The 23,380-nt window shown below is 40.1% G+C and overlaps 1 protein-coding gene and 1 non-coding gene across 2 annotated transcripts in view; both read right to left on the reverse strand.

Annotated features, from left to right (window-relative positions):
- Positions 1 to 23,380, reverse strand: part of wdr43 (WD repeat domain 43) — a 57,243-nt gene that overhangs the window by 29,800 nt on the left and 4,063 nt on the right. Inside the window, exons 2-6 of the mRNA XM_043687212.1 lie at positions 18,286 to 18,420; positions 14,684 to 14,805; positions 12,156 to 12,276; positions 6,907 to 7,046; positions 2,587 to 2,689 (exon numbers count right to left, since the gene is read on the reverse strand). Of these exons, the coding sequence (XP_043543147.1) occupies positions 2,587 to 2,689; positions 6,907 to 7,046; positions 12,156 to 12,276; positions 14,684 to 14,805; positions 18,286 to 18,420 (621 nt within the window). The remainder of the gene's footprint in view (positions 1 to 2,586; positions 2,690 to 6,906; positions 7,047 to 12,155; positions 12,277 to 14,683; positions 14,806 to 18,285; positions 18,421 to 23,380) is intronic.
- Positions 13,186 to 13,259, reverse strand: LOC122548719. Its single transcript, XR_006311330.1, has one exon. It is a non-coding gene; the product is annotated as a small nucleolar RNA SNORD53/SNORD92 (small nucleolar RNA).

The following is a 23,380-nucleotide window of genomic DNA, read 5'->3' on the forward strand; positions in this document are numbered from 1 at the left end:
GTATTCTTAGTTTCAATTCGTTGATGATTCCCACCTCTACCACGTTTTTAGAGAGTGAGCTCCTGATACCCACAACTCTCTGGGTGAACTTCCTTTCCCTCCTCACCTTTAAACTGTGCCCCGGTTAATTATTCTGCGACTAAGGGAAAAGATTCGCCCTAAATATGCACCTCAGAACCTTGAACAACCCAAAAGAATTTCCAACCCCTTCAGTCTTCTCTCATCTAAGGAAAAGAGACAAGGTCTACTTCGCCTCATTTCACTTCAGCCCAGGCAACATCCCGGTGAATCTCTTCTGCACCCTCTCCAATGTAATCACGTTTCCTCTAGTGTGGTGACCAGTACTGCACATAGTGGCTCAATAAATGTGAAATACAGCTCTATGATAATCTCCTTAGTCTTGTATTCAATGCCTTAACTAACAAAAGCAAGCATCCCATGTGCCTTTTTGATTTGGCAGACTACATTATCTGAATAAATTTAATGACTCTGTCTCAACCGAGTTCTGCGGTAAAGAACTGCACAAATTTACAATTCTCAGAAGGTATTTTAAAGAGAGATGCCATTACTCAAATTATGCCCCATTATATTCGAGTCTGTCAGGGGAAACGACCTATCCACACATACCTAAGAATTGAGTATTTTAATAATGTCACCTCTCATTCTTCTAAACTCCAATGAGTACAAACAACAATCTACCCTCAGAAGGTGAGTACAAACAACAATCTACCCTCCATAGATACAAGCCTAATGAACTTTCTCTGGACTGTTTCCAATGCCTGTATATCATTCCTTAAATAAGAAAACCAAGACTACTCACAGTATTCCAGCTGTAGTTTTATCAAGACTTCCCTGCATTTATACTTTATTCCCTTTTAAATAAATGCCAATATTAAACTTGTCTACTCTATCACCTGCTAAATTTGGATGCTCACTTAAGATTTATGAACAAGGATTCCCAAGTCCTTATGCTGCAGATCTCTGCAGTCTTTCTCCATTTAAATAATATTCAGCTCTTTTATTCTTCCTGTCCAGCACAGGACATTACATTTCTCCATATTATATTCCATCCCTCAAGTTTCTGCCCCTTGCCTAAGCTTTCCGATAATTCCTTCGCAGACACTCATCCTCCAAATAGGCCTCCTCATCTGTTCGCATTATCCACACTTGGCTGTAGCATATTGACTTCCAGCGTCCAAGTCAAACATGTACATTGTAAGTAACAATGGCCCCAGCACTAATCCCCATGGCACATTATTAGCTACAAGTTGCCATGCTGAAAATGCTTCCCATCTCTCAACTGTGTTTTATTTGTTAAAAAATCTTCTACCAATGTTAATATACTATTTGCAATGCCATGGGTTCTTAACCTATTAAGTACCCCAACGTGTGGCACCTTCCAAATGTCTTCTGAAAATCCAAATATATTTCATCCACTGCTTCCCCTTTATCTATCCTGTTCATTAATTCCCAATTCTGTTAAACTGGTTTTGCATGATTTCCCCTTATCCAAAATTACCTTAAATCTTGTTGAACTACGGTAAAAGTCTGAAAAATCCCGAGCATTACAAAAGCATATTCCAAAGATTAGCTGGTGTAGTTGCCACAACAGTTGAGCTTGTCAAGTCAAGAGTTGCTGTCTAAGCAGATCAAATTCAGCCCTAGACTAATCCAAGCTAAAATTTTACAATATCATTAATCTATTCATGGGATGTGACTGCTACATCATTTATACCCATCCCCAATTTGTTGATAATGAAGTGATGAGCTGCCATCCTGAAGTACTGCAGTCCAAGTGGTAAAGTACTCTACAACAGTATCATTAAACACAATGACTTTCGAAATTTTGAAGCACCACAGAATGGCAATGTTTTTCAAGTTTGGAATGTGTGCAATTTATTGGAAACAATCAGGCTGCTGCTTTCATCCTTTTAAGAAATCAAGATCACAAGGTTGGAAAGTACTGAGATAGAAGGAATGGGGTGGGTTGTTGCAGTGGATCTGCAGAAGGCACTCATTGCTGCCGTGTTGCAAAATGGTGAGGGCGCAAAAAGTCCAAGTCTTTGCCTTTAATAGTGTAAATCCAATTATTGTTGCAATTATATTCATCCAGGAAAGTGAAGAGTACTCCAACACATATGCTTTTAGTTGGTGGAAGGATCTGGGAATTTAGGAATGCCGACAGAAGATAACAAGTGATCTCAATTCATTTAGAGTAAGAAGTGGAAGAATCAAAAAAACAAAATCAATCTGGCTTCTGTTAAACAACAAAATGGCAAAAACCTCGTGTAATCATTTAGCTATGCATAAAGCAGTACTTGAACAAAGTCTTCACAATGCGAGGACCTATACCCTTACAAGACCAATATATTATAAATTGAACCATGTGCACACTTTTGGCTTGACAAGCTGTTCATAAACATTCCATTCTGCATGTTGTGCACCCAAGGAAGGTTGCACTTTTCTTATAAAAAGAGGGGGACTTTAATATTTTTACTACCTTCCTTTTTTCTTACAAATTAACCAGTTTATGGGATCCAAAATTACAAATTAAAAATATCAGAACAAAACAGATGTTCCACTTACATCTTCTCGGTCTCCTGAACTGGTCAGATCCACGTATGTGGGCTCCTCTGTCAGCGTGAAGGAGAGCACAGCATTTTTATCTTTCCCATCCGATCGCACCTGCCTGTTGAGGACAGTAATAATTTACCAAGTGACTACCTCAAAACATTTCAGGGAGGAAGGTCACAGGATACAGTCAGAAGTTTTCCACAGAATTTGCCAGTAATATTAAAAATGAATAATTACAGAAACCAGGTTAATTATGGCCCTGCAAAGTACTATTGTAAAGTAAATCATGATTCTTTTCAATAAAAGCAAAATACAGAAGGTGCTGGAAATCAAATTAAAAACAAATGAAGACACTGCTCTGAACAGTCTTTAGACTTTGAACATTAACTCTTCCTGTCTCCAGAGATGGTGCTAGACCTGAGTTCCTCCATGGTTTTCTTGAAGCTAGACGATGAGAAAAATCTTAGTTTTCATGACATTCCTCGTTGACAATTAGGAGGTGGAAGTTCTTAAAAATTTATTCTTAGAAGCTTAAAAATATTAGCACGTCCACATATATTGACTAACTGAATGGCGAACTAAGGAGAACACATCCTCAGAGGTGAACTACGTGACAAGCAACTGAAACTATGCTTGGAATAGACCAGTTAGTGGAGGCAGGCAGGTGTCTGAATGGCTTAAGTGAATAAGGACAGATTTCGCTAAAAGCCAGACACTTCATAAAAATCACAGAATCCCTAAAGTGTGGAAACAAACCATTCGGCCCATCGAGTCCACACCGAAGACCATCCCACCCACCTACCCAATCCTTGTAACCCCGCATTTCTCATGGAAAATCTACCTAGCCTGCACATCCCTGGTCACTACTGTCAATTTAACATGGCCTATCCACGTAACCTGCACATCTTTGGACTGTGGGAGGAAACTGGAGTACCCGGAGGAAACACACACAGACATCGGGGAGAATATGCAAACTCCGGAATTGAACCTAGGTCCATGGTGCTGAGGGGCAGCAGTGCTAACCACTAAGCTACTGTGCCTTCCCTTTTATATAACATTTTTTCCCCATGTGCTAGCTCATCCATTATCGTATTTATCAAATTACATTTCAGAACATAATGTCTGGGCCATCTATACAACTTAAGATACAGGTTCAGATCAACTACTATTGTCTTGCCATTCGACTAGGTTTCAATGTAGGGCCTAGGTGTACATCAACTTCTGGATTACAGGCCTAGTTATTCACAAAGGAATCAACATATTTCAATCAAAGAGTAAGGATAATAATCTGCAATTAACACACTCAGACCTGGGTCTGTCAAAATGTAAATTTTCAAGTCCCAACATATACATGAGGAAAACAACTAGCATGTCTGGAAACCTCTACACAGCAAGACAATTTATCCCATCTGCAGCAATACTTTATTATTGCAATAGACCTTGTACACTTCACCATAACATCTGGAATTATATTATGGATTGCAGCAAATATCATATTAAGGTGAGAGACAGTTCTAAAACAAAAAGATAATGAAAATGGACCAGATGCTGCAAGCAGACTTGACTCATCAAGACTTGGTAATAGTCATAGACCATGTGCTTGCAACCAACTAACAGAACTTAATTTGGAAAGAGATTTCTGAGTATAACGGTTAAGTGAATGGTTAGGTGAATGGGTTAATTCTATTTATAGCAATTAATGTGTACATATTTTCAGATTAAGTGCAAACCCAATATTTCAAATATTTACAATGAATATCCCATACAAGAGATTAAGAATCCCCTCCCATAAGAATTGCAAACAGAGCCAAAGTATTTCCATTAAATTTTTGTTTATAAATAAATCTCCATGCATACGGACATTAGTTGTACATTAAATTCATTAAAACAATGAATTTGTGGGCAGCACGGTAGCACAGTGGGCGGCACGGTGGCACAGTGGTTAGCACTGCTGCCTCACAGCGCCAGAGACCCGGGTTCAATTCCCGCCTCAGGCGACTGACTGTGTGGAGTTTGCACGTTCTCCCCGTGTGCGCGTGGGTTTCCTCCGGGTGCTTTGGTTTCCTCACACAGTCCAAAGATGTGCAGGTCAGATGAATTGGCCATGCTAAATTGCCCGTAGTGTTAGGTAAGGGGTAAATGTAGGGGTATGGGTGGGTTACGCTTCGGCGGGTCGGTGTGGACTTGTTGGGCCGAAGGGCCTGTTTACACACTGTAATCTAATCTATCACATCAAAAATGAAAGCCCTATGTACAAATTTATTCAATTTCACTTGTTTTTTCCACAGTCCAGAAAAGGACACATACTAGCGTAACTTAGTAGCAGAATGTGAGCAAATATTTATTAAAAATTACTCATCTGCAGAAGCAAATACCATGGGCCAACCTGCTTAAAATGCCACCTGGAACAATATTCATCAGCATTCAGAGTCATAGCATTCCACAAAAAATGACCTCCTGTGCCATCAGCTGCATTGGATGCCCCACTGGATACTTGAATGATTTGACCATTCTGATTTCATCCCAGGTCTCAGCAAACAGTTTTCACAGGGTTGCTAATGTCAGAACCTATATTTTGGCTTGGTGAATGTCTTTTCTCCTTTGATCATCTAGCCATTACGTTGTTTTAAATCTCATACTGTTTTTGACGTTTTTGTTCAGAAAGACATCCAATGGTTAAACCAGACTGGTTAGATCACTAAGAATTACTTCAATACCACTGTTTTGCTAATTAACTGAATCAACATCATTGACAAATTATGGTCCTGCAACGTAACAAATTAGAAGATTTGTAATCCTCTTGGTCAGGAGTTCCAAAATGTCTGCAGCTATATCTTCAAGCCATCTTAATTATTCATGCTTGATTGTGAAAGTGGACAACCATACCTTTTGGTGTTCTGGAAGGGTTTTCTTTTGAAAGTTACCACTAGCTGGCCTGGTTGTCATATGTAACAGTAGAATGAGGAATCATTTTTTTTCATATACTGCTGTCGTTATGGACACTTTTTTCCAACTTTGCTCACAGTTTAATTAACAGACGTGTCAAAAATCATAACAGTCCCATCCATGTTCCTAATCTGTATCATTCCTTTTGTTGATGTTTGATTAACTGCTGTGAATCTTTGTGAAATTTCAGTCTTTTGTCACAGTACAAAATTTTTTCTCTTCATAAACCTAGCTTTGAAATCTGCAATGCATATTTTGCTTAAGGACGAAGATTCGAACAGATCCCCAAGAAATTGAATCCATTCTGATGATTTCCATTTACATACTTTGTATGTATGTCTTCCAACAGAGTCTACAACAGGCTTTCCTCTGTTTGTGCACTTATTTTTGGGCACCTGGTGAAACTATGTAGGGTTTCCTCCAATGTCTAATGTCTTTCCCAGATACCTTGACTTATTTATCTGCTGCACACTTACTTGTTCGCTCTGCTGTCTCAATATTTTGAAGTTAGAGCTGGGCCATGCAAATGTACCTATTGTTCCTTCTAGATAGCATGCGGCTATATGACAGGATGGTGTGTAAGATGGTGCTCTTGACACAGGATACTGCGACAGCACATGTTGACATGCGCAGACAAAAGGAACTGAACAGCCACCTTCAATGGTTTCAATGACTGTATCAAGTAGGGATGCACCAGGGCAAGTGGGTGTCAAGTGCAAAGAATTTTGATATTTTTGGCTGAGAAGTCAGGGTGGACCTACACAAGGTATTATGAAAGAAGAATGATTTTCTTCATTCCAAAAGTCAGAGATCAAATTTTATGACATCAACCATTACTCATATGTATACGGTATATCTAATCAAACCGCAAGATAAAGACACATCTCATCGAGTATTAGGGACCGGGTCAAGGATAGCTCCAGATTTCTTGATTTTTCAACTACAACAGGTGTTGATCAATGAATACTGTAAGCCAGTTAATACAATCTGGAACCAGTATTATATATGATCACCTTGTCAAAGTTTAATACTGAAGCATTTTGACTGGTGGAAGGAATGTAATCCAGACAAAACATTTAGACGTTTAACCAACTTATGTATCACGCAGTCTACCAATGAAAGGGTGCACTGATAGTTGTGAACCCTGGATTACTTGAAAGGGTCAATTTATAACTCCAAGATAAACAGGTCTCCAAATTGGAAACTTAATTGGATAATACATCAAGCAATTCTCAACAGAATAAAACAGGTTGATTTCTAGCCTACAATGACCAATAAAACAGATGGTTCAATATCTCTGGTATTCACGGAGTCATATTACACAATCAAAATATTAGGTAACAATCATATGAAGACAGCTGATGGGTATAAAAATGAATATCTTACCAAACATTAAGGAGCCGGTCATGTACAGCTCCAGATAGGAAATACAAGCCCGTTATCCCATCAAATGGCTGACTGTCGCTAGGGGGTCGTATTGTGGCAAACGCAAGTGAGGAGACTGTTGTTGCGTGGCCAGTAAATTTCTGTAGAGGAGAGAACATTGAACAAAGTTTAACTATACTTATTCATTAAAGACTGATCTCATCCTATTTATTTTAACAGAACTTATGGAATTTAAAATAGGTATACTAATTAAGACTTCACAACACAAGTATGAAAATTATGCGGCCGTTTCTAGATTTTAGGCTGATCCTCCCCCAGTACTCTCAATGGCTGACTGAATGGTGGGAAATGCAGTACCACAGGAAGCTCAAGCCAAGTCTTAAATCGTCACATGCCATTTCAATGCTGAGCTACCATAACACAACCTCCAACCCCAAAGATACATTAAGATTGAGTAGTTCAAACCAGGCGGCCAATGATCCTGTGACAAAGCTCAATTACATTTTAAAGCTACAACCACACGACACAAAATAACGTAAACCATGTCCTGCAACATTCCTTTTAAAGTTGCAATCGATTCTATTAAAATTTCATGCTAAAACGATATTTGACTCAAAGCCACTAACACTTAATCAAGTACATGTCATTACTATCATGAACTTTATCACATCTTATTCAAAATATCCATCAATCTATTTCTGGGACATTAATGTCATTTCATCAATACAACTCCAAACAAAAAAAAAATCAAGGAATATTTCTTTTTCCATAATTGTTAAGCCACCATTCTGAGAGTCACCCAGTCTACATATACAATTTTCTACTGGTGATAGACAACCACCTCAGAAATAAGTTTTAAATGCCTATTTGCTAACAGGAGGATTAACACTGTAGCCTTGCTTAAAATGTGTTAAATTTAGACTAACAATTTCACAGCCTACAATTTTGAACAAATTATAGAAATCGCAAACGCATTACACTGTGCACAGACGCTGGTGGAGATAGAACAATGTAGCTAGGAGGAAACTTAAGACCATAAAAAATAGGAACAGGATTAGTCTGTTCAGCCCCTTGGGCCTGCTGCATCATTCAATGGGATGATGGCTGATCTGATATTCCTCATAAATAAGCATAAGGACTCTACCCCCCAGCTCTCTGTGAGAAGGAAGTCCAAAGTTTTTCAATCCTCAAAAGAAAAAATTCCTCACCCCAGTCTTAAATTGGCACCCCTTTATTCTGAGAGCATGCCTGTTTGCCCTAGACTCTCCCATGTGGCGAAGCACCCTCTCAGTATTCACTCTGTCAAGCCACTCAAGTACAGAATGTGCATGTATTTGGAAAGGCAAGGACTGATTAGGAATAGTCAGTATAGCTTTGTAAGTGGGAAATCTTGTCTCACATACGTGATTTTTTTTCAAAAGAAAACTAACAGAGAATTGATGAGGGCAGAGCATTAGACGTGATCTAGTAAGGCATTCAACAAGATCCTTCATGGGAAACTGGCGAGCAAGGTTACATTTCTTGGAATACAGGGAAAACCAGCCATTTGGATACAGAACTGGCACAAAGGTAGAAGACAGTAGGTGATGGAGGAGAGATGTTTTTCAAACTGGAGGCCCGTGACCAGTGGAGTGCCACAAGGATTGGTGCTGGGTTCACTACTTTTCTGCATTTATATAAATTATTTGGTTAAGAACCTAGGAGGAAAAGTTAGTAGGTTTGCAGATGACACCAAAATTGGAGGTGTAGTGGACAGCAAAGGAGGTTACCTCATTGCAATCAGATGGGCCAATGGGCTGAGAAGTGGCAGATGGCGTATAATTTAGATAAATATGAGTGCTGCATTTTGGGATAGAACATCTTAGCAGGACTTATACACTTAATGGTAAGCTCCAAAGGAATGTTGCTGAACAGACACACCATGAAGTGCAGGTTCATAGCTCCTTGATCTTCGAGTCGCCAAGTAAATAGGATAGTGAAGACGGCTTATGATATGCATTCCTTTATTGGTCAGAGTAGGAGTACAGGAGTTGAGAGGTCATGTTGCAGCTGTACAGGACATTGGCTCAGCCACTTTTGAAATATTGCGTGCAATTCTGGTCTCCTTCCTGTCGGAAGGATGAAACTTGAAAAGGTTCAGGAAAGATTTACAAGGATGTTGCCAGGTTTGGAGAATGAGCTACAAGGGGTTAAAAAGGCTAGGGCTTTATTCCCTGGAGTATCGGAGCCTGAAGGGTGATCTTAGAGAGGTTTATAAAATCATGAGGGGCATGGATAAGGTAAATAGACGAGGTCTTTTTCCCCAGGGTGGGGAAGTCCAGAACTAGAGGGCTTGGGTTTAGAGTGAGGGGGGGAAAGATATGAGAGAGATCTATGGGGCAACGTTTGCATGCAGAGGATGGTGCACGTATGGAATGGGCTGCCAGAATGATTAGGATGCGAGCATAAGAGGTACAGTTAGTAAGTTTGCAGATGACACCAAAATTGGAGGTGTAGTGGACAGCGAAGAGGGTTACCTCAGATTATAACAGGATCTGGACCAGATAGGCCAATGGGCTGAGAAGTGGCAGATGGAGTTTAATTCAGATAAATGCAAGGTACTGCATTTTGGGAAAGCAAATCTTAGTGGGACTTATACACTTAATGGGAAGGTCCTAGGGGGTGTTGCTGAACAAAGAGACCTTGGAGTGCAGGTTCATAGCTCCTTGAAAGTGGAGTTGCAGGTAGACAGGATAGAGGAGGAGGAGTTTGGTATGCTTTCTTTTATTGGTCAGAGTATTGAGTACAGGAGTTGGGAGGTCATGTTGCAGCTGTACAGGACATTGGTTAGGCCACTGTTGGAATATTGCGTGCAATTCTGGTCTCCTTCCTATCAGAAAGATGTTATGAAACTTGAAAGAGTTCAGAAAAGATTTACGAGGATGTTGCCAGGGTTGGAGGATCTGAGCTGCAGGGAGAGGCTGAACAGGCTGGGGCTGTTTTCCCTGGAGTGTCGGAGGCTGAGGGGTGACCTCATAGAGGTTTACAAAATTATGAGGGGCATGAATAGGATAAAAAGACAAAGTCTTTTCCTGGGGTTGGGGAGTCCAGAACTAGAGGGCATAGGTTTAGGGTGAGAGGGGAAAGATATAAACGTGACCTAAGGGGCAACTTTTTTACGTGTATGGAATGAGCTGCCAGAGGATGTGGTGGAGGCTGGTACAACTGCAACATTTAAGAGGCATTTGGATTGGTATATGAATAGGAAGGGTTTTGGAGGGATATGGGCCAGGTGCTGGCAGGTGGAACTAGATTGGGTTGGGATATCTGGTCGGCATGGACGGGTTGGACAGAAGGGTCTGTTTCCGTGCTGTACATCTCTATGACTCTAAGTGGAGGAGGCTGGTACAATTGCAAAATTTAAAAGGCATCTGGATGGGTATATGAATAGGAAGGGCTTGGAGGGATATGGGTCGGGTGCTGGCAGTTGGGACTAGATTGGCGTGAGATATCTGGTCAGCATGGACGAGTTGGACTGAAAGGTCTGTTTCCGTGGTGTACATCTCTATGGCTCTATGATAATGAGATCACCTATCATTCTTCTAGCTACATTGTTCTATCTCTTCTAGCCTTTGCTCTATACTATTATCCTAGTGAAACTTCTCTGAGCTGCCTCCAATGAAGTTGATTCTTTTCATGTATAAAGACAACCAAAACTGCTTACAGCACTCCAAATGTCGTCGTCTCACCAGCATCTTGTACAGTTGCACACAGTCTCTCCTACTGCAATTTCCTTGAAATATGGGCTAACATTTCATTAGCTTTTGTAATTACCTACTGCACCTGAGTGCTAGCTTTCTGTGTTTCATGCATGAGTATGCCCAAGCCTCTTTGCATTGAAACTTCCTGCAGTTTTTGTCTGTTTAAACAATCTTAGTCTTTTGCTCTCTTTCAAAATGAACAACTTCACACTTTCCCACATTATACTCTATTTGCCAACTTTTCATCCACTTACTTAACCCATCAATACTTCTCTGCAAGCTGTTTGCCTCCCTCTTGCAATTTGCCTTTCCACCTATAATGCAACTTGATGTTTAGGAAACAAAATAAAGAGAATTAAAGCTTTAGCAGGCTATATAAAGAGATTTGATAGTGAATTTGATAAAATTGTTTTCTAAAATTGGAAAGGACAAGGAGTCAACTTGAAGCCATAGTATGAACAAAAACATTTTTTCAACATGGCTGTTGCAGTAACATTTCAACACAGACAGTGACTGGAGGGAGGAATCTTTTAAAGGAACAATGGATTAAGATTTGAAGTAAAGACCCAAAACATCTTCAACTGTTTCATCATAAGATCAGAAGTGGGGATGTTCGCCACTGACTGCATAATGTTCAATATTATCCGCAACTTCTCAGATAATGAAGTAGACCATGCCCAAATGTAGCAGGATTTGGATAACAAAAATCTTAAGAGTCAGAGAATCAGAGTCACACAGTATAGAAACAGACCTCACGTTGCAAAAACTAGTCCCACTTGCCGTGCTTGGCCCATATCCTTCCAAACCTTTCTTAATCATGAACTTATCCACGTGTCTTTTAGATGTTGTAATTATACCTGCATCAACCATTTTCTCTAGCAGTTCATTCTACACACAAACCACTGTTTATAAAAAGTTGCCCCCATGTCCCCTCGTAAAATCTTTCTCCTCTTGACTTAAAGATATCCCACCAGTCTTGAAATCCCCCAGCCCAGGGAAAAAAAATCCTTATGCCACACAAATGCTGAGTAATGATCACCTCCAACAAGGGAATATCATTGCCCCTTGTCATTTAACAACAATACTTGCTGAATTCCCTCACTATGAATACAATAGATGTTACCACCAACCAGAGGTAGAAATGGTAGAAATGTAAATAGTGCAGCCTGAAGAACAAGTCAGAGGCAGAGAATCCTGTAGTGAACAACTCACTTCCTGACTCCCCAAAGGGCATCCACCATCTACAAGGAGTCAACAGTCAGGAAAATGCAATATTTCCGACTTACTTGAATACATTAGGCCTCTAATATGAAGAGGCGTGACATCATCTAGGACCAAGTACTCCACTTGAGTGGTACCAGATCCATAAGCAACCACACAGTGCCACCAAAGTTAGGCCATTCTACCACTGTACAAAATTTGTTTCCAAAATAGAAACCTTTGGCACATTAAAATTACATCTGATAATGCTGCCAGCACAGCACATTCTCTCAGGACACAAGTACTCACCCTGTATACTTCTTTGGTCTCCAGATCCCATAGCTTGATGCCACGACCCGCTGATAGCAACATCTTTCCATCCGGGCTGAGACAAAGACAACTGATGCTGCCTTTCTCGGCTTTCCATTTGCTATTTGGGGGAATAAGACAGATTTACAGCATAAAACCTATACCAAATATACAGCTGCAGACAGAACACAACATTAAGCTGTTTATTACAGTTTCAGCTTATTTTTTTAGCTGGGGATCAGCTGAGGAGATGACAGAGGAATCAGCCTAGTGAATTTAGCCTCTGATGTTTGCTTATTATTGAATGAGTGATAATTGATTTTAAACAAATCATTATGTTTAGTTTTTAATTGAAGAATTATTCCAGCATTCCTATTTACAGAGGAAATACATGGAAGAATTTTAACTTGAATTTTTCTCCTCTGTTCCTTGGACCAAGCAGCTCCTGCAATGTAGCTGGTCAGAAGTCTCAAATACTGCCATGGAACTAGTGACTTTCTTATCACAAATTGGAGCCAAGATCCATACGCAGAACACAGAAAACAAAACAAGGGCCTTGTTTTATCATAATTATTCAAATTATTCCTTTATCATTTAGCCACTCTAATTATGCTATTGATTTCTGTCCCTCCACACCCACCATTTCTCAAGGTTTAAGACGCATTAGGTTCAACACATAGAAGCAGCCCTCTGGTATCTCACGTAAAGAAACATTTTTCACTCAAAAGCCTATGTAATTGCTGTGCCACAGGACCATCATAGCCGGGAGCACACGACCCAAGAGCCCTATTGGGTTGAGAGAGACTTCCCTACGACGGAGTGTGAATCCAAATAAAATTGACACCAATACAATTTGTTTAATTTACTGCACATTAAAGGTGAGGGGGACAATACTGAAGGGCAAAAGAAAGACAGTTTAATATCTTGGAAGATACAAATAATGAGATGACTGTGTATAAGGTTAGCATCTCATATTAAATTAAACCTAAGTGCCAATTTATTACCAAAGCAAACCGAGAGATTAGCCAGCATGCTCAGACAGCCAAGGATGTATCGTCATATTTTTCAGCAATATAGCGAAACCTTAACAAATCATCACAGCAAGACTTATGGAATCCCTGCTTTGGCATAATGAGTTCATTGTGCTCAAATAAAAAGTACAGATATTGATTTCCAAAAAGCACATGCTCCACTTTTTTGGAAAGTCTGCAGGATGTAAGAACTGGCACCGTTTAGTATAACTCAACAATGCTGGACCTTGCTCAAAATCTCAGTAAAACAGTGTATTCTTTAACAAATGAACCTTCACAGCTAAGTCCTTTCTAGCAATTGTCACCCATCCTGTCCTACTTCAAAATATAAATCTGTGTAACAAAACCCAACAATAAATATTAATGTTAAAAACATCCAGTTGCATTGTAAAGCACAGATAATGTCTAGTGAGCAACTGAAAGTTTAAGTACCAAAGCAATAAATAAAGACTCCTGGGTACTTCTCAAATACCCTAAAATATTAGATGCATACAAATATGCATTACTCAAAATACAGAACAGTTTACACAGTATTAACTAATTAATCTCAAATTTCACAGAAACTAGCAACATCTATAGCTTTCTGTTCAGTTTTGTGAATGTCTGAATGTATTCAAATAGACAATTAACTACTTCATTGTGCAAAATGGCATTCCTGAAAATCCGTAATGAGGTCCCAGCTTTTCAGAACAGATTAGTGACTTAGAAAAATGGAATACCTAACTCAGAAGGTAACAAAGTTCCACAAATAATAGCTTTAAATGGTAAGGATGGGAACACAGTTGGGCTAAGCAATTAGGAAAAATTGTGGTTATAATGTCTCGCATAGGTATAAGTTGAGTGCATGTGTATGGTTACCCATTTTGGTTGCCAACAGTCATTTCAATATTTTCTTCATGATGAAATCTATCAAATGGAACAAGTACTGATGTAATGATGTTCGAAAAGCTTTACTGATTGCTTATCACTTCAATTTAGTTTTGAAGATTAAAATGTAAATTATAATACATCTGTTAATTAGACATTTACTCATACTTATTATTAAAATCTCAGTTTATTAACGTACTTTCTTCACAGAATGACAGTCAATATAAAAACTAAAGACAAGGCTTATTTCTTGAGGATGATAAAAATTTTCCTCTATAAAGTGCGTGTTTTTCAATGAAATTCAAGCACTGGGCCAGCAGACTTTAAAAATGACACTAACTTTCAGATTTGGATATTCACGGAAGAGTATTCTATCTTTGCATGTCACAAGAAATACATCTGTATCATCTGGGGCTAAGATACCAAACGAGCATTTGGTAAACCATTGGAATTTCAACTAACCAGCCTAACAGATCTTTCCAATTCAAAGTGAAGAAGCAAAAAATAAATTTACCTTCCCTTGGGAAGGGAATAGAAAAGAAAAATAGAAGGTGGTGGTTGGTTGGTAGTAGCAAGAGATATACATAAGCAGCAAAAACTTTATAGCCCACAGAAGACTTCCATACTGACCATTTTACTTTCCCTGTCGGTACATTCCATTCCACTATGTGCTTGTCATCTGAACAGCTATAGAGACAATCACTTTCCTGATGCCACCGCACACAATTTACTTTATTGTCATGTCCACCACCCTGAAAGAATAACAAGACTAAAGTTAAGAATAAGAGCACACAACTGAACAAGATTTCAGATTAGGAATTATATTTATAGTGGTAAAAACACCCATGTGGAAATGGCTAGGAACTAACTACCATTTTGAACAAGAGTCACCATGTCTCTTGCACAGAAAGACCGGCTATCAAAAAATAGTTTTCCCTCAAGTTTCAAAGTATGAGTCACCAGCCCTACTACCTCATGCCACTTCGGAGTCTGCAAAAACCATCAACTCACCACAGATATGTATTCTGCACACAGTATCCAGCAGAGACACCCAATTCAGAGTACTGAACATTAAGAGCCAAGATCTTTTAATTCTGATCATTTAACAACATTGCTTAATTCAACTGATACAAAAATCCTAGAGCTGCCATATTTGATCCAGGGAAGCCAAACCTTCCACAACATTTTTATAAATAATTGCCACCCATAGAACCTGCATCAGGTTCCCTTAAAATTTTGAAGATAAAGTAGAATGGCAAGCTGGAAAACTGAAGAGGTACACACGACCCTCTGGAACCGTCCTCCTGTCCCCTTCCCTGACTCCATCCCTTCTCATGACCCCTTGTCAGATATTTACTTTCTGACATTCCACACTCTGATGCTGAACTCAGCAGAAGTATTAGTTTTATCTGTCTGCATCCCCACATCAATGAATTTCAGGCACAAAATGATAAACTCTATTTCCATTGCCTTCACATCCATTTCTTTTAGCAGAGGCCTTCTCCACATTCCAGATGACTACACTCATCTCCAACATTCTTCTCTCCACCTCGATCCTCCTTCTGGCCCTTTACCTGCACACGACTAGTTCAGTGAGAACTCTCAACGTGATATTGGTTACCCTCATTGCTCTGCCCTTTCGTTTGAACCTAATGCTCTCTGAACTGACTGCACTCAGTGCTCTCAAATCCAACCCTGATCTTGTCACTAAGCCTGCCAATAAGGATGATGCTGCTGTTGTGTGACGTACTAACCTCAATACTGCAGAGCCTGAGCAACATTTCTCAGACATTTCCTACTTCCACCTGATCATGACCCCACCATCAAGCATCTACAAATGCAACCAACCTCATCTCACTTGGGCATCCCCTTGCAACGAGCTCCCAGGTCATAGTGCTCCAACCTCACACAGCTCACTTCTGCTTTGTACCCAAAGTCCGCAAACAGGACTGCCCAGACAGACCCATTGTTTCCACGTGTCCTTCATTGCTTCCCGACCTCAAGCCTATTTACTCTCCCCTTTGCCATGCTTACATTGCGATTCTTCTGATGCTTTATGGCAATTTTAGAATTTCCGGTTCATGAGATCCAGCTGCCTCCTCTCTACCATGGAAGTGCAATCCTTTACAAGTCCTCCAAACCACCCCCCCAAAAAAAACCAGGATGGTCTCACAGCCTTCACTATTTCCTGGAAAGAAGGCCTGACCATCTCCATCCACCACCACCCTCCTCCACCTGGCAGAACTTATTCTCACTTTAAAAACAAATTCTCATTTAACTCCTCTCACTTTCTTGAGGTCATTGGGTACATGGGACATTGCTTGTGCCAATCCTATTCAGGTTCCCACAACTCTTTCTCCAGGAGAATAACACCATCGGTGCTATTTTCCTCTCTTGCCCTGGACAGGAAAAATTTAAAAATTTAGCTTCCAACCTTCATCCTGCCATCACTTCTGACTTCTCACCCTCTCCCTCAACACCTGGCTCCATTTCTGGGGATAGGCTAGCCATTGTTATATACTATAAACCCGACCCCCTCAGTTTCTGCGACTGCAGGTCGCTCTTCGTACTACAGGTACATGGTTCATCAGCACAAATTGGTTATAATGCAATTGTCGAACTGTGGATGTGGTTTGGATAACACAAACTTTCTATTGAACTGATACAGCGATTTTCTATTAGCAACCTTCTACAGAGCGATTTTGTATAGCAGTTTTCTAAAGCATGGTTACAGAGGAACACAGCTGTTGCAATTTAGCAGAGCGACCTGTATACATCTTCACATCCTGCTTCCCATAAGGAATTAATTCTATTTTCCCAGTTTTGCAGTCTCCATTGCATCTGTTCTGATTATGCCACCTTCTGCAGGGGCTTTAGAAACGTTTACCTTCTTCCTCAACTAAGGATTCCCTGCTACTGTGGTCAATAGGGCCCTTAGCAATGTTTGACCTATCTTCCTCCACTTTTACCCTTATCCCTTTCCTTCCTAACAATGATAGGGTCCCCGATCCCATCAGCCTCCGCATCCAAAGAATGATAAGCTACCATTTACTTCGTCTGCAGTGGGATGCTACAACTAGACACATATTCCCCTCCTTTGCCTGCATTCCATAGGGACCTTTCCCTCCAGGACACTCTGGTGCGTTCTTCTTCCACTCCCAATTACGATTTCACACGCCCAAAGGTACCTCCCCAGGCAATTGCAGAAGGTAAACCTGTCCATTACCTCCTTGTTCTTCACTACCCAAGGCCCCAAATATACGTTCCAGATGAAGCAAGGATTTACCTGTATTTCATTCAATCTAGTCTACCTAGTAGGTGGCACGGTGGCACAGTGGTTAGCATTGCTGCCTCATAGCGCCAGAGACCCGGGTTCAATTCCCGACTCAGGCGACTGACTGTGTGGAGTTTGCACATTCTCCCCGTGTCTGCGTGGGTTTCCTCCGGGTGCTCCGGTTTCCTCCCACAATCCAAAAATGTGCAGGTTAGGTGAATTGGCCTGGCTAAATTGCCCGTAGTGTTAGGTGAAGGGGTAAATGAATGGGTCTGGGTGGTATGCGGGTCGGTGTGGACTTGTTGGGCCGAAGGGCCTGTTTCCACACTGTAAGTAATCTAATCTAATCTACCTCATTAGTTATTCACAATGTGGTCTCCTGGATACTGGTGAGATAAAACGCAAGATGGACAAGTGCTTTGCCGAACATTATGGCACTAAAATAACCTCGAGTTTCTATTTGCCTGCCACTTCAACAGACTAACCTTCTGGGAAAAATAGATAGAATTGGATAGCGAAATGCAAATCCAACCATGGAAATAAGATTCTGAACATACTTATATAGTAACATCTTTTCACTGTAGCATTCTGTAAATACACTTCCTGAAAATAAATGAATTATTCAGTCATATGCTAATACAAATTTAAGTAGCATAACTGAGAAAATGCAGTGTAAAGCAAGCCTTCATTCAAAAACAAATTGATTTGCATAAAAGTATAATTATACCAAGTCTAGACAGTTAACTAGCCAAGTTGAGATGTTCTGATGAATAACATTTTACGGAAGCAAATTAATGTCCACCTACAAGGTGTGAACATGTACACATGTAGCCAAAACAAGCCTCCCATTCTCACCCTTACTCTCAGTTAAGAGAGAATCTTTGTTAACATTTATACTTATGTAAATCAGAATTTCCGACCATTCTGCCTATTGCAATATGAAAAACCTATATCTTACCAGTTTACTCTGTAGTTCTCCCTTTACTATGCTGTATAACAAAATGCTACCAACTGCTGTACCAATAGCCAACAGGTCTAATTCTTCCAAACCTGTTGCATCTTCTGATCGCCTCTTTTTCTTCTGAGGACCTTCCTGGAAAAGAAAATAAATTTGATACTCCTTTATGTAGTTTTTTTTAAATTGGATTACTATTAAAATCATTGAATAATGTAACATTAAAGTCCTTGATTTTCCAAGCCTAGACTGAACCCAAAGCCTTTTGTCATGGTAACTAAAGGAGTTGGAATGAGTTTCTAACATTGATCAAAAATGAAGTTGATGGAAGAACTAGAAACTGACAGGTAAGGATGAATCTGCAATAACTTCAAGACATGCACATCTTCCTGTTGTGGTAGAACAGAGGAAATGAGGCACAAAGGACCACGAACAGGAAATTTTTTTTGCAGTGAATCACACAAACACTAAATATTTTAATTCATTTAATTCTCTCATTTCCTTTCCAAATTTTCTCAAGTCCCGTTGCAATAACTAGAAACTATTAAGCATAATCGGTTTTTCTAGCTATTAGTATTAATACAGAAGATATTCCTTCTATTGATACCTAGTATCACTTTCATCCAAGTCAAAGAGGTGTGGACTGAAGTCAAACTACAGACTAACACTGCAAGGACAGATGCACTTGTTTCATTCTGACATCCAGGAAAACTCACAGGGTGACCAAAGCCAATGTGCAACTCAGACTCAACGTCATAATTTGCAACCCGCCTTCAACATGTCTCTTTTCAGCAATAATCAAATTCTGATGAACTCACACTGTCACTAACCTTGGCCTAATACTTGGACCAGAGGCTGAGCATCTGACCATCACAAAGACTGTCTAATTCCACAAGTGTAGTATGTCTAGTCTCTGTCATTTGTTATTGAAATTATCCATGCTTATTCCCAATGTACTCAACTACCCCAAAGTTTCATGGATATCTGCCCATCTTCCACTAACCACAAACATAATGTTATAATAATGGTTACAAGTATTCATTGCTGTGTCTCCAGAGAGATAGATTTCTCAATTGACTAAACGGTATGGCAGAGAAAAAAAAAGCCATTTTGGGAATTCTTTTTTAAAAAACTATCGAAAAGCTAAATACATAGATTAAGAGGTTTCTGAATAAAGATATTTCTAATGTTCTACACAAGATGTACATTATATACTTACTGAAGCATTAAAAAAATCCATCTAATAGAACATACATATGCACCTGCAGATTGCACTACCTTTAAAGGAGAGAATTAATCAGAAAAACATTACGTAGAATGAAGAGAAGAGGACATGGCAAACAAAATATGATTATTCTTTAAATAAAGTGGTTATTACTTTCTTGTGACACACTTCCTGTTGGCTGTTATTTCCAAACTACTCACCTATATCATTCAAATTTAAAATCCAAACATTTATCAAATGAATCAAGGGTAACTGGCAGTGGTTTGTGTTTAAAGAATGCCAATGAATTAAGCAAAAACATAGAAAACAGGAGTAGTAAGTCAGTCAACACCTTGAACCTGTTCTGCCATTCAATATGCTATGGCTAATCAGCAAGCTCAATACCCTAATCCTGCTCTCTCCTAATATCGCTTGATCCCATTAGCCACAAGAGTTGCATCTACGCCCTTCATGAAAACACAATGTTTTGGCTGCGACCACTTTGTGGTGGTGAATTTCACAGGTTGACCCCTCTCTAGATGAAAAGATTTCTCACAGTCCTAAAAGATTTACCCCTTATCCTTAATCTATGACCCTTGGTTCCAGATATCCCACCATCGGGAATATCCTTCTTGCATCTGTTACAGTTTTATAGGTTTGAGACTCCATCCCTCCTCATTCTTCTAAACGTCAAATACAATCAATCTCTCCTCATACAACAGTCCTGTCACGCTAGGAATCAATCTGATAACCCTTTACTCCACTCCCCCTACAGGTAAAGACAATTAAACTTGCTCACATTAAGCAAAAATCAAGAGCAAGGATAGGCACAGAGCCCATTAGATGCATGATTATTTGAAAAAAACTCAGTTCTGCTCAGAGCCTGAAACATTATATTCCCAGTTTTTAGAACAATACATACAAAACGCGGACCCCAACAGCTTAAACTCCACATGTCATTATGAGGAGGTAAGTTTGCTGTAAAACCCAAGAAATGAATGTTAACCTAGGTAGGATGTCCCCAATGACCAGGGAGTCCAGAACTATGGGTCACAGATTTTCAATACAGGGTAGGCCATTTAGGACTGAGATGAAGAAAAATTTCTTCACCCAGAGTGGTGAGCTTGTGGAAATCTCTGTCACACAAAGTGGTTAAAGCCAAAAGACTGAATGTTTTCAAGTAGCAGTTAGATATAGTTCTTAAGGTTAAAAGGATTAAAGGGGAGGGCAAGAAAATGGGAACAGGATGTTGAATTGGATAGTCAGTCATGATCATATTTAACAGCACAGCAGACTGAAGGACCAAATGGCCTAAGCTTGTTGCTATTTTCTAGAACACTGTACTTACCAAGTGACAGTGCCAGATTCATGGCTTCCAAAACCATCACCAAAATCTAGCAGCATCTGTGCAGGGAGTAACTAAGTTAACATTTCAGGTTGCGACCTTCCATCACAACTCAGGGTTGAGTTTGATGAAAGGTCGTTGACCTGAAACTGTAAGAATCCCACTCCAAGGTGCTGCATGACCTGGAGAATAGTCCCAGTGTTTCATTGTTATTTCTAATTTCCAGCATTTGAGGTATTTTGTTTCTCTATCATTAACATTCTGTAGTTTGTAGTCAAGAGACAAATTTGGTTCAAACTGGCATCTCGCTACAAAAAGATCCCCAAAATAGGATAGTGACAATGCAGCTTTTGCTATTTCATTGCATTGGTTGAATCTTGTTGCCCAATTGCTAAGTGAGCTGTGCCAATGCATTATATATAAAATGGAAACTTTTCCAGCACAATAAAGCTTTTCACTTACATTTGCAGGCATTGTCTCTTTGAAAATTAGGTTGCAAGAAATGTATCAATTTGAAGAGACTCTCAATGTATTGAGAGAAAGTCTCTGCCTTACTCTAACTGGAAATGGGGCAACAAAGGCTGGGCTTCCCACAGTCAGACAAGAGTGGACTCGACCGGGTGGACGTTTAAAGCAATTCCAGGCAGGACTTATACACTTTATGGTAAGGTCCTGGAGAATGTTGCTGAACAAAGAAACCTTGGAGTGCAGGTTCATAATTCCTTAAAAGTAGAGTCACAAATAGACAAGATAGTAAAGATGACATGTGGTACGCTTGCTTTTACTGGTCATTGTATTGAGTATAGGGGTAGGGCATTAAATTCTGGTCTCCCAACTATAGGAAGGATGTTGGGAAACTTCAGGAGAGAAGCCAAGCGTAGAGCAACTTAGGGAGGCAAATGGTAAAAAAGAATTTACCACGTGGACTTGGGGGCTTCACTTCGGGAGAGCAGCCAAGTGGAGAGCAACTTGAAAAGGTGGGTGATTCTGTTTGAATCTGAGTGGGAAACTGAAAAGTGACATCACAGGAGGGCTATGCTGGAAGAACCCCGGTTGAGAGTCAACAAGCTGAATCTAAGCTTCATACATTGTGACACAAAGGAGGGGGAGTTTTACTTGGACGGTGTTTCTGGAAACACATTAGACTGACTAACTCGAATTTAGCCAGTGGTCAGGAACAGCAAGGTGTGGCTGAGAGTGAGGCAGGTAAAGGAATCCAGGAGGTACAGTTGCAAGAGTTTCTGCCCTTACTCTTGTCCAACAGTTTAAGAGTATTGCTCCTGTGTGGGTGGGATTGGGGACTGCAGGGATGAGCTGAATGACCACAGCACCATGGTGCAGCGAGCCATAGTGGGGTGACAGAAATGTTATTGTAACTGGGGATAGTATAATTAGGGGCACAGACACTGTTCTCTGTGACCAGGATTGAAAGTCCCAAAGGTTGTTGCCTGCATGATGGCCAGATTCCGGATATCTCATCTGGGTTAGAAAAATTTGGAGTGGGAGGGTAAAGATCCAGTGGTCATGGTCCACATAGGTACCAATGACATTGATAAAACTAGGGCAGAGGTTCAGCTCAGGGTGTCTGAACAGCTAGGTGCTAAATTAAAAAGCAGAACCAAAAGGCCCCAATTTCTGCATGACGTTATGGGCATCACGGAGATGTGGCGGCAAAGGAATCAGGATTGGGAACTGAATATTCAAGGATATAAATCCTACTGAAAAGATAGGCAAGTGGGCAGAGGGGATGGCATTGCCCTATCAAGCAATGAAATTAAATCAATAATAAGAAATGAAACAGGTCAGACGGTGTAGAATCTGTGTGGGTACAATTGAAGAACTGCAAAGGTTAGAAAAGGTCATGTATAGGCCTCCAAACAGTAGTCAGGAGCTGGAGCACAAGATACACCAGAACATAGAAAAGATGCGTTGGAAAGGCAAAGTTACAGTAATCATGGGTCACTTCAAGATGCACGTGGACTGGGTAAATCAGGTTGGTAGTGGTGCCCAAGAAAAGGAATTTGTGGAATGTCTACAAGATAGCTTTTGAAGCAGCTCGTGATGAACCGCATTAGGGAACAGACAATACTGGATTTAGTATTGTGCAATGATGCATGCTTGATAAGGGAGCTTAGGATGAAAGAACTCTTGGGAAGTAGTGATCATAACATGATCAAATTTACTCTGCAATTTAAGAGTTTCTGGGAGTAAAGCAGAAGACATAGCAGAGATTCATCCCGAGGATGAAGCAGCATGGTATAGGAGGATGAGGCAACCATGGCTGACTAGGGAAGTCAGGGATAGAATAAGAGCAAAAGAGAAAGCTTACAAAGTTAGGAAACCAGAGGATTGAGAAGCTTATGAAGATCAACAGCAGGCAACAAAAAAAATGAGAGAAAAGATTAAATATGAGATTAAGCTAGCCAATAATATAAAGGAAGACTGTAAGAGTTCTTTACATATATAAAGAAAAGTGAGGCAAAATGATACAGGAGAGAGAGCAGTGGGGAACAAAGAAATTGCTGAGGAACTGAATAATTACTTCGCGA

Source organism: Chiloscyllium plagiosum, chromosome 3 (genome assembly GCF_004010195.1).
Source record: "Chiloscyllium plagiosum isolate BGI_BamShark_2017 chromosome 3, ASM401019v2, whole genome shotgun sequence".
NCBI classification, from domain to species: Eukaryota; Metazoa; Chordata; class Chondrichthyes; order Orectolobiformes; family Hemiscylliidae; genus Chiloscyllium; species Chiloscyllium plagiosum.